The 14,740-nt window shown below is 42.7% G+C and overlaps 1 protein-coding gene across 1 annotated transcript; it reads right to left on the reverse strand.

Annotated features, from left to right (window-relative positions):
- Window positions 1–6,412: 6,412 nt before the first annotated feature.
- CLXN (calaxin) lies at window positions 6,413–14,283 on the reverse strand. The gene is made up of 6 exons (XM_077163191.1): window positions 14,135–14,283; window positions 11,240–11,398; window positions 10,426–10,530; window positions 9,588–9,739; window positions 9,201–9,305; window positions 6,413–6,528 (listed from the first exon to the last, which is right to left on the reverse strand). The coding sequence occupies exons 1-6, from the start codon at window positions 14,190–14,192 to the stop codon at window positions 6,466–6,468; spliced, it is 642 nt and encodes a 213-aa protein (XP_077019306.1). The 5' UTR covers window positions 14,193–14,283; the 3' UTR covers window positions 6,413–6,465.
- Between the last annotated feature and the right edge of the window lie 457 nt (window positions 14,284–14,740).

Raw genomic sequence — 14,740 nt, forward strand, 5'->3', positions numbered from 1 at the left:
CTCTCCCGGCCCTCCCACTGCAGACCATAATCTTGCCGTCAGACAATAAAGATAGGACAACTATTCAAAACACCTAGTGGCTTTGAGTCTTAGAACATGCCCCAACTCCACCTGCAGGTTTTCTTTTCCTGCGGCATCAGGGTCTGGCCGGGCTGCACCTGCCGTGGGCCAGGGCCCCTGCCTCTCAGTCACATAGCTTGGAGCCCGGGCAGGCCCTGGCCTGCTGTACATCCTGCTCTGCCCATGATTATATCTCCTGGAACCCCACTGACTTTTCAATAGACTCCTGTACCTGCCACTGCATTTTCTACACTTATGTGGCCATGAAAGGAAAGAGAAAAGAACAATCCTCATCTCTTCTACCCAGCTCTTTTTTCTTAAAAAAAAAAAAGAAATCCATGGCATGAAAGCTATTTTTCTCCTCATTCAGTTAATGTTTTTCTTTTTTTTCCTTCTTCCTGTCACTCCCTCTTCTCCACCTCCTTACTCCTCCTCTTTCTTCTCCTTTTCCTTCTCCTTCACTTCCTTTTTCATCTTTTCCTTTTCTTTCTCCTCCTCTTTTTCTCACTCCTTCTTCCCCTCCTGCTCCTCCTCTTCCTTCTTCTTTTCCCAGACAACAGCTGCTCAGATTTCCTGGGTTGTGTGCTCTTTGTAGGTAAGGACAATACCCATCTTTGTGTGTTCCTTCAGTTGCCTCGTACCTTGTTTGCACTTATTGGATGTGATGACATGCATGCATCATGGAAGGAGCTGAACAGGATGCTTCTCAGAGTCCTTGGAAAAAAGGAGGGGTGCACCCATACCCTAGTTCAGGACCTACCAGAATTCCAAGGGTTGCTGTGATCTTCTCTGCACTTACGTGAATAAAAATACAGCCCCGAGAAATAATTAGACATTCAAAGAGGGTAGCAGCCTGCTCTGCACTTAGTCACATTTACTCTATCCAGTTTAAGAGTACAGCAAGGAGACCATGCTCTAAAATCGGCTGGCTGGATCTCAACGTAACTTGGATGGAAGTTCAGTTAGACTCAGTGGGATTTTAAACTTTCAAGTTTTCATAGAAATCTTGCATCCAATTAACTTCTATTGGATAGTTTAGCACTTTAGGTTCTGTTTCCCCCAAACATATTGCCTTGAATGTGGTAACCAGGATCATGATTACATGGTTTCTTGCTGTTCTTTTCATAGTTGGTAACCACGGTGCCTATGGCTTCAGCTTTGGCAGTATCATGTTGGGGAGAGAAAAATTCAACACACTAATGAATCTGTTACATGGGATATGCATGTTAGCAGGAGAGAGTGGTAGTTCACTAATATCTTCTCCAAGAGTGTCACGTTTATGAACATTCTAAGGACAATTTCCTTTGGAATTTTATCATGGTTCAGGAGATTCATTTCTCTAAATTCATCCAATTATCAAAGATATCTTAGAGATATCTTTCAACCTCCTTAGACCAGCTAAGTGGTCTGGGCAATGTCACACATTTAGTCACCAAGCAGGACCCAAAAGCCAGAGATTTCTAGTCAAGGCGCCTAGTGTCCTTTATTTATTCCAGCACCCTCTACCTTTAATCTTTACATATGACCCCTATCTATGGGGAACACAAGCACACTCTAAGACAGGGCACACATTTTCACCGTCCAGTGCATACCTCTCCTAATCTACGTCTTTATGTCATGCTTGACAGTTTAAAAATAACAACACAGACATTGTCTCATTTGATCATTTAAAAATCCTGTGTGGTCAAAGTAGAAGGAGCAGATATGAGTCCATTTTACAAGAAATAATAAAATCTTGCATCTGAATGACTGGGAGCACAGAGGGTAACTGTACGACCTGGTTTGCCGGGGCCACACCCAGACTGTGTTGTCCTGATGTAATTAAGAGCACTTCTCACTCGCAGGATGATCCCAGTTTGGACAATTAACATGACCCCACCCATCGATATCAGGTTACCTCTGTCAGACTCTCAGAGTTCATGGGATTTACTCAATGTCATGTGATACCTTGTGACAGTGAGAGGACATCAGGGCTGGAATGTGGTTAAGAGCCTGGGCTGCAGGTGAAGCTAAGTCAAGCCTTTGTCTTGCGTCCTTGGACCAGTTGCTGGCACAGAGTTAAGTGTCGTGTCATAATTTCTTGTGTTTGCCCCTTGACCACATGGTGTCCTCTCACTGGCATTCTCTTTCTCTGAAACCTCCCAAGATGGCCAAAAGAAACATTTCTTGTCCTTTTACATTTAAGGAGTCCAGCCCTTTTTCTCTTACCTAAATGAGTTTTGGACTTCTGCCATTCTGCTCACAAAGTAGAGATGGCCTCAGCCTCTTCTGTGGTCATTTATTTCATGTCCCCTGCCTCTCTTCTCTGACCTTAGAGCCACCAGAAGATGACAGCCATTTTCTTAACCACATCTGGACAGTAGGTAAGGCCAGGACCTACTCTAATGTCCAGATTCATATTGAGAGCCACACACAAAAGGCCAGCTGCTATTTCAAATTGGAAACTTCCAGCAAAGAAAGAGAAGTTCAACGTGCACTCAGATTAAAAGAACACCGAAGAGGTGTCACTGAAAGTACCCACAATACGTATAAGTTACACAGTGACTGCCCCCACGTTTAAGACCACTGCCTTGGAGATGCATTGGGAAGATTCCTCAGGAAGCCGGAAGCACTCAATTCTCCAAGCCTCAGGGATATGCACAGCGAGAAGTACAGACACTGCCTTAGACCGAAGTCTTTTGTTTTACAGCTAAGCTCGGGGCCACATCCTGGCTTTGCCATTTACCAGTTTGGAATATTGAGGAAGCTTCTTGGTTTTCCTAAAGCCAATTTTCCTCAGGCTGCAGGGTGAGAAGAATAAAGGTGTTTGTCGCTCAGAATAGTTATGAGAAATTAATGAGATAGCGAACTTAAGGTGTTCAGCATCACAGGCAGGCATGAAGTGCTCGATATGTTTAGCTGGTGCAATTGAGAACATGGGGATTGTTTTCTCCCACTTCCTCTTTCTCCTGTATTTGAGAAGAATTCATTGACAGGGACGTGGCTGGGTGGCTTTAATAAATCTCTCGCCCTGAGGTTGGGGGCCCCTTGCCCCTGCCAGGAGGTCAGGCTGGATTCAGCAGGCCTGCCACATTTTCAGCTGCAGCAGGGACTGGAGTTGTACCAACACCATTCACCGGGAGAGGACTTCTAAATTCCTCTGTGTGCTTTAATTCTGTACTCCATGTTTCCTTTTTCTTTCTTTCTTTTTTTTTTTTTTTACTTTTAAACTTAAAAAAAAAAACTATATCCTGGTAACATATATACAACACAAAATAACACAAAATTTCCCAGTATAAACACTTTCATGCATGCAATTCACTGAATGTGAATTCATCAATTACATCACCGCTGTCCATTACCAAAACTTTTCCATCGCCCCATAGAGAAACTCTGTACCTATTGGGCATTAACTCCTCATCTCCTCCTTCCCTGCTACTGCCTACCCCCTGGTAGCCTGTAATATACTTTCTGTCTCTGAGACATTGGGTGCTTCACTCAGGTGACTGGCAGCCCAGAATGCCCAGTCCACACGACAAGCTTGGAGACGTGGACAGGAGATAGGAAGGTGCATCTCGGGTTAAGGAGGCCATGGCCTATATTTTATCCACTTCATTCAAATATCCTTTGACTTGACAAGCCTCTCACTCTGGGGAACTCTCCCTGCTTCTGGCCCGGGCCCCATTTTGGGGCAGTGTCAAGCTAAACAGCATGAGGGAGGTAAAAATAAACAAGAGAATGTGTGTCTTAGGGGGAGGAATATTTTCTTGAAGGATTAAGGAGGAGGCATGAGGGCACACACAAAGCCACAAATTACTGAGGCCAGCACTGTGAGCAGTTAGCTGGCGCTCGCGGTAACGATGCACTGATAACGAGATTTCAGGTGATGAAGCATGCCCAGTGTTAGCCGGGCTACCTTTCCTTTCCCTCTGCTTGATACACAACTCACGATGATGGGGGCTTTGGTTTACTTGATACGTATTCTGTGGCTCACCCTCAAGGTAGCTGGGACTAGAAAACACTTCCAGCCGTGGTCTGCTTCCCTCTCTAGCAGAGAAGGGGATTAGTACATTAGAAAACACGTGTGCATCACTCCAGCCACATTTTGATACAATGCCAATCCCTTCCAATTGGCTAAATTGTAATTGATACATGTGTGCGTTCAATTTATACCTGTTATTACGCGTTTGTATCTTTTGTATTGTCTATGGCTAATGCATTCCTTGCCAGTTCTCTGTCACCTATGGTGAGAATGAACCATTAGCAGCTGATGACTGCTCAGCAGGGAGCTTTAGATAAAAACGTGGGATCAGAAAGGTTGGAGAATCTGAAGAGTAACTCCGAGGAAACTTTTCCAGGCATGGTAGTTGCAAAATAGATTTGATTTTAATTCTCTTTAACAACCTCCTTTAATTAAAGTTGATCTACCGTGGTGTGCGCGGGGTGGGGCCATCAGCAGGCTCCTGACCCGGCCATGGCACAGTCTCCCTGCAGCCTGGAGTTGCTGCTTTGTGCCAGGGAGGCCAGGCCAGGCCAGGCCCTCCTGATGGAGGGGCACTAACCCTTCTGACTTTGCACCAAGTGGGAACGAAGTAAATATTTTGGATGACTTTATGATACAAGCAATTGCAGGCCTGGGCTCTTACAAGTGCAATCTTGTACCCAAAGATCTTTGCAGGTGAAGAATGCGGGGCTACCAGTTTTCAGTGGCAGTTTTTAAATCCTGTAGCTGTTTTTTTTCCTTCTTCCTTTCTGAAAAGGTACTCAATTGTTTTCCAGACAAACCTCGGCGTTGTTTGCGGGGTGCTGGGGCCCCTCCTCGCGGCCTGCACCAGCTTTGTTCGTGGAGCAGTAGCTGAGGCTTGCAGAGGCAGGAGGGGTGTCGTCTCCTGTTCCTGGATTGGAGCCCCTTTCCCTAGTCCTAGCCAAAGCAGGGCTCGGTGAAGCCAGCTGTGCTCGAGGAGGCAGGAAACCTGGGACGGGCAGGTTAGGTGAGGTCGAGGTGGGGGGCAGAGCCAAGAGCGATGCAAACCTTCAAACACTTTTCAGGGACCAAGAGGATGGAGTGAACCCCGAGTCTATTTAGGTGACCCTCCTAACAGGGTTAAGTGGACTTTCAGTGCTAAAATCATTTTTGACTCTCACTATCGTTTTGAAAGAGAATCGAGAAATCTGGAAATCGTAGCAGGAGGAAATAATGTGGGCAGAGCATCACTAGGAACAGCAGAAGGGTTGCATTTATAGAGATGAGGGGGGCTCTTGAATAAATGCAACCTGTGAGGTCTTTTAGTCAACGCACCCATTCCATCTCAAATTTCATCAAAATTATTCTGAATTTTTTTTTTTTTAGGTTCAAATAATGCCCGTTCATAAAACAAGGTTATTTATAGAGGTGTCTTGGGATGCAGAGCAAAGGTCTGGGGAAAAGTAAGGCAGTGATCACAACACAACGGCAACCAACCTCTGATTCGGGGTGCCCGAGGGGATGCCCCGGCAGAGGGAGGAGAAAGCTGTCACTTAGGATGCAGGCAGCGGAGAGACATGTGGAGCAAAAGAGATCAAAGGGCGCTGTGACCTCTTGGGTGGGGTGTGGGGCGGGAGGGTGGTGGCCTGAGACGGCTCCCGGCTGTGCCTAGGAATTGGCCTTTGTAAAGAGCAGAATGCACTTCCTCTTTTTTCCAGACTTGCCTGAAGTATGTGGATTACCTTGGGGTACTTTTCTCTTTTTATACAATCTACTGTATTTACTGAGGACTTATTAATGAGTTCTGTACTGACCACTATTTCATATAAAAATGTGGGTGAGGATAAGGTTTCTCCCCTCAGAAGCTTACTCTCTAGTAAAGTCGTTAGGGAAAAGCCTCAAGCATTGGTACTATAAATTAGATTAAAATACCTTCTATGTATCTTTCATCTCTGTCTTCCCCAATGTCTGGTACAAAGGTGTTTAGTAAATATTTGCCAAGTGACAGTACTCATTATCCGTTTGATGCCGTTTTAATTATTTATTGCTCCGAAAGGGAATTCAGTCATTTCAATGATTTTTAAACTTAACATCCAGCATTGTTCAGACAGGAAGAGTACTTGTATTAGTAATTCATGATTATACAGTCAGTCTCCATCCATTTTATTTGTCCAAATGTTTTACTGCAGTTATGTGCTTCAACAGAGTCTATGCGATAAAATAACTTCAGAAATGTTAACTCATCTGGGCAAACCAACCAACATCTAATAAGGAATTTCTTGTCTTCCATCTGTTTTACTTGCATCTCATACCAAAAACTTAAATGGTATGCAGAAGTGATTCCCACACCCAGACCAACACACAATTCAATGACATCATTCTCAGTTAACTAGAAAAAAATAAACAATATATAGGCACCTCTTTTCTTTTATTCTCATGAGACAGCACAGACACTTAGGTATTCATATTTCATAATTGAATTCATGTGGATCTTTGAATACTTGGGCTTCAAATTCCATCTGGCTCTGCAAAATAAAAGCATTCAAGTAAATATGGACTTCCAAACAAGGTAGAGCAAAACAAAATGTTCCACATGTCTCCTTTATTTTGTAAAGAGAGATGGGCTAACCTAAGAAGTGTGGGAATCAAAAGGTTCAGATTTCCATGCATGTTTCACTCCCATGGGGCTTGGTTTGGGGACACAAAGATGAACAAAACTGCACAGACCCAGTTTTCCTGAGTCTCCAGTGCGGCGGCTGAGACCAGCAGAAAACTGGCCAGAATGTTCGGTGCAGTGAGCGCTACAATGGGGACTGTATATGGTGGGCCCTGGGGTTTGGGAGGATGGACCGGTCACAGGCGGGCGGGGCCATGGGCGCAGGCTTCCTGGAGCAGGGGAGGCTGGACTGAGAGCCCAGTGAGGAGGACACACAACCCAAAACAAAGGGACCTGAGAGGGTTCCCAGGTCTGCTAACAGGGAGGTAGTGGCGACCTGGACAATAGTGGACTCGGGGGGACAGGAAGAAGCTGGACCAGTACCATAGGTCATACATCTAAACAATTCTTTCAAGAAATTTGGCTGTGAAGGGGACAGACATTGGACAGGAAGGAGAAGTAGATGTGGGCTTAAGGAAGTTCTCTCTTCTTCCTTGCCTTTCCCTCCCTCCCCTTCCCCCTCCCTTCTCACACTATTTCTAAGATGGGACAGGTTTGAATCTGTCTAAAATTCTGATGAGAAGGTGTTGGCCAGAGGGAAAAGATGCAAGATACAGGTAAAGGTAAAGGATGAAATAGTTACAGAGGAAATGGAAGGAGATAGAGCCAGAACTTTCCATCAGGTGTTTCTGAGACTCATTCCTTCAACATTTATTAGGTACCTGTCATGTGCTCGCAGAATGTGGAGAAATAATGGTAAAAAGAAGTCAAAGTTTCTGCCCTCAGGGAGCTTACATCCAGGTGGTGGAACCAACAGTGAGCAAGTGAGTAGATATATCACTTTGGGTAATCACTATATAAAGTAACACAGGGTTAGGGGATAGAAGGGAAGGTCCAAGGTGGTTAGGGTGGCCAAGCCAAGACTCTGGGAGGAAGTGACAGAGGACGTGAGGCCTGGGGAAGAACATTCTAGATGATGCAGTTTGAGGACTCTGGGAGGAAGTGACAGAGGATGTGAGGCCTGGGGAAGAACATTCTAGATGATGCAGTTTGAGGACTCTGGGAGGAAGTGACAGAGGATGTGAGGCCTGGGGAAGAACATTCTAGATGATGCAGTTTGAGGATGTAGTGAGATGGCTAGCATAGCTCCATAGGCATGTGAGTGAGATGAGGCACAGGAGGTGATGAGGCTCGAGAAAGAGGAGAGCCACTAGAAGGCTCTGGGCAAGGGAGCGGCATGATGAAATTTGTGTCTTTACAATATCCTGGATGTTTTAGAGAAGAGCTAGTAGGGGACAACAGTGGAAGCAGAAAGCCAGGGGTCACAGCCAGGTGACAGGTGAAGTTTGATACCTTAACTTACGATGGTAGTCAACCAATCTATTCAGGATGTGTGTGAAGGAGAAGTTAATAGTTCTACTAGTGAGTAGTTAGATGGCTCTTAAATGAACTATGGGGTGTATGGAGGTCCCATTTATGGATGCAGGTAAGACTGAGGAATGGCACATTTTAGAGGAAATGAAGAGTTTAAGACCTGTAGGTGGGCATGTTGAGTACGCAGCAGGCAGCAGTGTCTGGAGTTATCATATTTATATATCACATGGCTCTACCTGTTTAAAATCCTTCAGTGAATCCTTATCCCCTTCATGACAAATCCAAGCACTCTGGATATGGACCTTCTGTGCATCTCTAGCCCCATCACCTAATTCCAACCTATGCCAAGTGCTGTTCAAACACAGATTCATCTGTAGTGTGCTCTCTTTTCCTCCCTTCCCTTCCTCCCTCTGTCTTTGCATGCCCCTTTCCTTCCCTAGACTGTCCTTCTAGTTTTGACCTGGCTGACCCTTGTGTCCCTTAGTCCTCAGTTCTCCAGGTAACCATTCCTTGTCCCACCAGCCATTTGTTCCCCAAGGCATTTCATACCACTGGATTAGATGTCCTTCTTTTCTGCTTCCAGAACACCCTGTACATATCTCTTTGATTCGGGAGTCACAATACTGAGTTCAGGTTCTGGCTTCTCCCCAATTAGTGAGTGAACCTGGGCAAGGACCTAACTCCCTGAGGTTCAGTTTCCTAATCTGTTACAGGATAATAATACTGCCTACTTTGCAGAGTTGTTAGGCAATTAAATGAGGTGATTTGGGGCATAGCGCTTATGATGGTACCTGGCAGATGAATTGCCATGCAAGCCACTAACTATTATTATAATAATACCTATCACACTGTTGTGTGAGTATTTTCATTCTGATTTTTCCTTTGAAAATATAAGTGCTTGAATGAAGCCACTGAAGCATTTATCTGTGTTTCTGATGTCTATTAAACCTCATTAATTGTTTCAAATGGGACAAATGAATTAACGAATGGAAAACCAGGAATGGGCTATGATAATACTATGAAAAGAACCAGCATGTTCTTCTTCAGTGGGATTACTCTCTTGAGCAGCTGTTCTCTGACTTGAACTCTATTCATCAAACAAGAGATCCTGGCTTGTTGAACCTAGAGTACGTTTGGATTGTGGTTCAGTGAAAGTACTACTGTTACCTTTGGATCAGGCAGACATGGTCCAAAAGCTTCTAACAGAAGAGTCTCCTCTCTGACAGCCTGTTCATAGTCTGCAAAGGACAGTTTCCCATCGTGGTCACAGTCCTGGGGGGACAAGCAGCACAGGAGTCTGCACCCTAGAATACACTTCTCTGCACATACTTACTGTCTTTTCATTGTGAAACGTTAGGACAAGAAAGAAGGTGGAAAAAATAAGAGATTCAACAGCAAAATTGACAAGAACTTTTAATATTGGCATAAAGAGCACACTGAAGTGTTTTCTTTCAGCAAGTAGGAATATGATGACTATCATGATTTTAACTCTTATTTCTGTCTCCTATCTGGCCAGTGAATTTCAATACAAAACACTGAAGAATCCATATTTACCATTTTCTTAAGTGTTATTTCCACCAAATCTTTGATTCCTTCATCAGGATCTTCTTCAGACGGCTGTCTGAGAAGGCTGTTCTTCAACATGTGAAACATTTCCTCCTTTGAAATGAATCCATCGCCATTCAAGTCAAACACGTCGAAGCAATCTTTTCAAAAGAGAACAAATCATAATTTTTATGCAATCGCTGAAGTAACCTTTGATCTGACAAAGTTTTCAGGGCCAAGCTCCGTATCATTGATGCTTTTGTCAACCTCACAGTTATACTGGAATCTGACTTCCACAGTAATGCTTTATATATGCAGTTGAATATACTGAACACTCTTTGGAGAACATCTCCTTATATTCAGCTATGAAAAAGCAAGCCAACGCACATTAGCTTGGACATATTCATCTTGAAACTCCAGGGAAACTGATTAAAATAGGACTCTTAAAAGAGTCAACCAGAATCAATACAGGATTAATTAATTGAATTAAATCAATCAATAATCAGAACAAGTGAATTAAGCTTCTCTGGTTTAATGGTCACAATTCAAGTAGTGAAATGCATAAAACACAATGTTTAAATATGTGTGTGCATAATTATTAGCATGGGGTTTTGCTGGGTATGAACTACATCTCAGAATCTCTTGATTCTCCCTTTCAATAATTTTTAAGAATTTATTCCATATCATTAACTTGAATTCACTCTATAAAAAGTTGCTAATGGTGATTCAGACAAATAAATAAATAAACAAATAAACAAATTAACCTACTTCACTGGCTAGAGAACACCGGTTAAATACTTTAAGTACAATCAAAATATTTTTTTAATGAGATAACCTGAAATCTTACATTTCATTTTTTCTTCCAAAGTTCCTCGAAGAAACAGTGACAATCCATTAATCCACTCGGTTATGCTTATACAGCCATCATTATCTTTATCAAAACCTCGGAACACTAATAAGAAAGAGGTGCTATGTCACACCGCAATGCCTTTACATTCTCAGTAACATACATACATTGCTACTTCTCCTTAAACCTAAAGAAAACTTTAGGATCAGATGGTCCACTGTTCTCACTTGACAAAGGAATCATGACACTGGAAAACTCTTTCATTTAAACTTTCACATTTTTTCTTCATATTTTGTGGAAACAAAAAAAATCCTGAATGTCTAAATACACAAATAAATAAATGAGAATATCTACATATATCAACATTAAATATATTGATTTTAATGTACATAAATATATAATTTTACATTTTGATACTCAAGAAAAATAACTCTGCTACATAATTCGTTGTTATTCTAATACTTATTGGAATACCTTCTATGACGTAAAAACATTTAAATGCCCTTTAAAACTATTCTAGTTAGTAGTGGGGAAAAACCTAGTTACTATTATGCTATTAAGTAGAAATGTAATTGTTTTAGATTTCCTGACATAAAGTACGGGAAACCTAGTTCTTTAATCAGACTTTGACCTCTTGTTAAATACACACATTTGAGCTGACTTTATCTCCCTCACTATGATTTATGCAAAATTACATTTTTATTTTCAAGTGAAATGCAGAACATTGTTTACTCCCAAGAATATGTCCAGATTCCAAACATATTTATCAGATCTGACTGGATTTGGCCTGTTAGAATCTCATGTGTTTTCATACCTCTGTCCATAATCATGTCATCTGTCATTCCAAATGTCATGTGCAGGATGTTTCGAAATGCATTACGATCCAGTCCAGTGACTGTTCCTGGCCGTTCTGCTGCATCTCCCACCAAGTTATAAAAAAGATTTACAAGACAGCTCACTTCATGCTTATTAACTGTGAAAGAATAAAATTAAGATATAACAAAATATGATTTCATCACTAAATTCTAACAAATGCTGCCTTTAGGGGTTATTGACAATACTGAATCCATCAAATAGGTAATTGGGATGCATGAACCCTTCAGCTAATAGAGCAAGGCCAATGCTACACTATCCATTAAAATAAAAGTAGCAGCACCACCTGTGAACAGGAGTTGAATATTAGACAGATGCAATTTTGTTAGCCAAGTTACCTGAATAATGGTTGTGGGATCAGATCCTAAACTTTATGAGGCCAGGAGAGTCCTGGTTAAGGATAAGAGAGGGTCCTTGTAAGAATGGTGATGTTCCTTTCAGCATTTTGATCATAGGCTTTCATGGGATTTAGAATTTCACTCATATAGCAACTCCTCTCTGGAAACAGGACCCAGGTTCCTCAACACCAGGCAACAGTTTTCATTTCAATTTAGCTTGTGTAAATTCATAAGCAAAGTTGTGGAAGTCAGAATCACCTATTTTCTAATAAAGAAGCTTTTAAGGATGTACATCTGTAGAAATGCATATGTATTTATATATGTTGTAACAGTGGGATGATAGAGAGACATAGCTGGTGGCTGAGGTTGGTGAGAAGATATGGAGCAATTTTTTGCAGTGGCTATTAGGGAAAAATGTATAGAAAGAAATAAAAGGAAAAGGAACCCAATGTGTTCCTGTAGTAGATGGTGTTTCTGTAAGTGAAACATGCAACTATTCAGTACTACTTTAAAGGAACGAATGTTTTATTTAAAGCATATATACACACACATTCATACTTGCCCAACACATAATGGCTTAAAGGGTGGGCTTATGAACACTGAGCTAATTATTTGTGCTCCAATAACCGTTTGAGGTCAATAGGGGCGAGGGTTATTCCTAGCAATAAGAACATAACAATGAGTCTAAGTATGAAGTATGGGTGGAAGATAGGGAAGATTTCATTTCAAAACAAGATAACGTACAGTTGGACAAAACAAAAACAAGGCTGAAACTTCTCTGCACATAAAAGAACCTAACACATAGGAAGTGAGAATAACACCCCATCACACAGAGCACTGCTCAAGACCCAGGCTTGCTTATTATTTCTGGTTTAGGACACTGCAATTTAAGAAGAAAATTGAAAACTTCAGAAAATAAATGAAAAGTTTTAGTGAATAAATTGATTAAATAATAGGAAAACAAAAGAATGGTTATAATAAAAAAGGACTCTAGTGGTTGATGAAGAAAAGGCTGCAGGAAGAATGATGTGTGTGAAATGTTAGGAGAGGGGATGTAGATTAAGTGATTTTTCTATCTTGGCTGAACTGTAAATGAAAGACAATCAGTGTAACTTATTACCCAAAGGATCAGAAGATTAACCAGAAGAAAATATTTCTTAATGACATGTTTCTAAAATTCTAGAATATAATATTAATGAAATTAGGGAAATTCAAGAACGGATTTTCATCTTTTTGGAATGGTCTAAATGTCTCCTGCAGATCACATCTATGGAATGATGGATAGACTAGCTATTCACTTAAGAGTCCTTTTTCTCTAATTCTACAAAATTTATTCATTTCATTCTGGGGGCATTATTATTTGGCAACTACAGGGAAATTCGACCTTAGGGGTCTGCCACTTAAAACAATTTAAAATTGTTTTAATGTTGACGACTTGCAATTATTTAAATAGAATTTAACTGGGAAGCATCAAATATTTTAAGCCTCACTTTAAAAATTTTATGCAAGGACAGAAATTAAAAAGAGTTGACTGTTTTTCTTCTCAAGTGTTCACTTACCTTTTAAAATATACACTGATCTTTTAATTGTTCACAGGATATCTTTTGCAATATACTGCAAACTTACTGAACAGGAGCTAAACAAGATTTGGTGTTTCGTACAGCAGTTATTGCATTCTTTATGACTACTTGTCCAAAATGTTCACTATCTGTTTTAAGAAGTTCTGGCCTTTTCCCAGGAATGAAAGCATCTAAACCACATTCACAGCTTCTAAGCCCAAGGGCCATTCTGTTTTTTACTCTGAGAACAACCTTAAAGTTTCCCATGAAATTCTAGGTCTACCTGCTAGAAAGTGTGATTAGAGCAGTTCTCTTTAAGGAACACTCATCTTGTCACCTGTGAATCTCCTTGGCTTTCAACACACAAGAAAAACTGGAAAGTGGAAGACTGGGTTTGGAAAGAGATTCATTATCATGTGTTCAGCTTTGTCCAGCACTTTGACTTCCAAACAAATCTCGTTGCTCTGAATAGTGTTTTCTGGGCCACTTCAACTCTCCTTTCCTAGCAACGTTCAGACATTGATAACTCTTGTCCCCTCCTGCTAAGTAAATGTCCAGCGCTAGGACCCTGCTAGGTTATTTGCTTTAAAAATACCTAGAAGGCAGAGCGAGGCAGCATGGCTAGGTTGGTTGTGCTATTTTTCTTGACGCTGGTGGTTTTGGTACTTATTTTACACTTTGGTCAGAGGCTAAAGCCATGTGTCTTGAGGGCATATAAATCACTTGTCTATAATGTAAAAATAAGAATTTGAGGGGCCAGTAAGTGCATGCGTGGGAGCGCAGTGCCAGATGATCGGGTGCTTGCCCCAAGGAGCTAAAGCCCGGGGTTCCCTCTGGGGCTTCTCTTCAGGGGGTGGGGTGGAGAAAGGTTCAGCTCGGCCCGGCCCCACCGTGACACTGCCAGGGGCTCCGTCTGTTTAACCCTTCATTCTTACTTACAGTGTTTGCAACTTTTAGCTAAGCTGTCCGTCAACTTCTGCAGCTTCTTGCGGTTCATGCTGGGCACACAGGAACCGGGGCGGGGTGCGGCCAGTGTCTCGCGGCGCGCGCCGGCCCTGGGTGGGGACCCGGCTCCGGCTGCGGCCCCGCGAGCGCGCCGCCCGCACACGCAACGTGACCATGGCAACGGTCTGGCCCGCCGCCGATTGGCTCCGGGGCCCCTGCGCACGGGCCGAGCGCGTGGCCCGCACACACAACGTGGCCATGGCAACGGCCTGGCCTGCCGCCGATTGGCTTCAGAGCCAGGGCACGCGCGGTGCGTGCGCTGTCCTAGCACAAACTGTGGCCTTGGCAACGGCCCGGCTGACCGTGGGTTGGCCCCGCGTGTCACAGCCCCGCAAGCTGCAGGGAGTTCTTGTTGCTGCCGCCGGGATTCTAAGGTTCAGGGTTCACAGCCCCTTTGATGAACTGTAAACCACCGGGCTCTAAATATGTGTTACGCACACCGTGTGAGGAATGTTTCTGGGTGGTGGGAGCTACGCCCCAGCCGAGGCTTGGGTCTCTTGGGAAATCATAGGGAACTGGAGGAGCGTCAAGAAATAGCAG

Source organism: Tamandua tetradactyla, chromosome 6, assembly GCF_023851605.1.
Source record: "Tamandua tetradactyla isolate mTamTet1 chromosome 6, mTamTet1.pri, whole genome shotgun sequence".
NCBI lineage: Eukaryota > Metazoa > Chordata > Mammalia > Pilosa > Myrmecophagidae > Tamandua > Tamandua tetradactyla.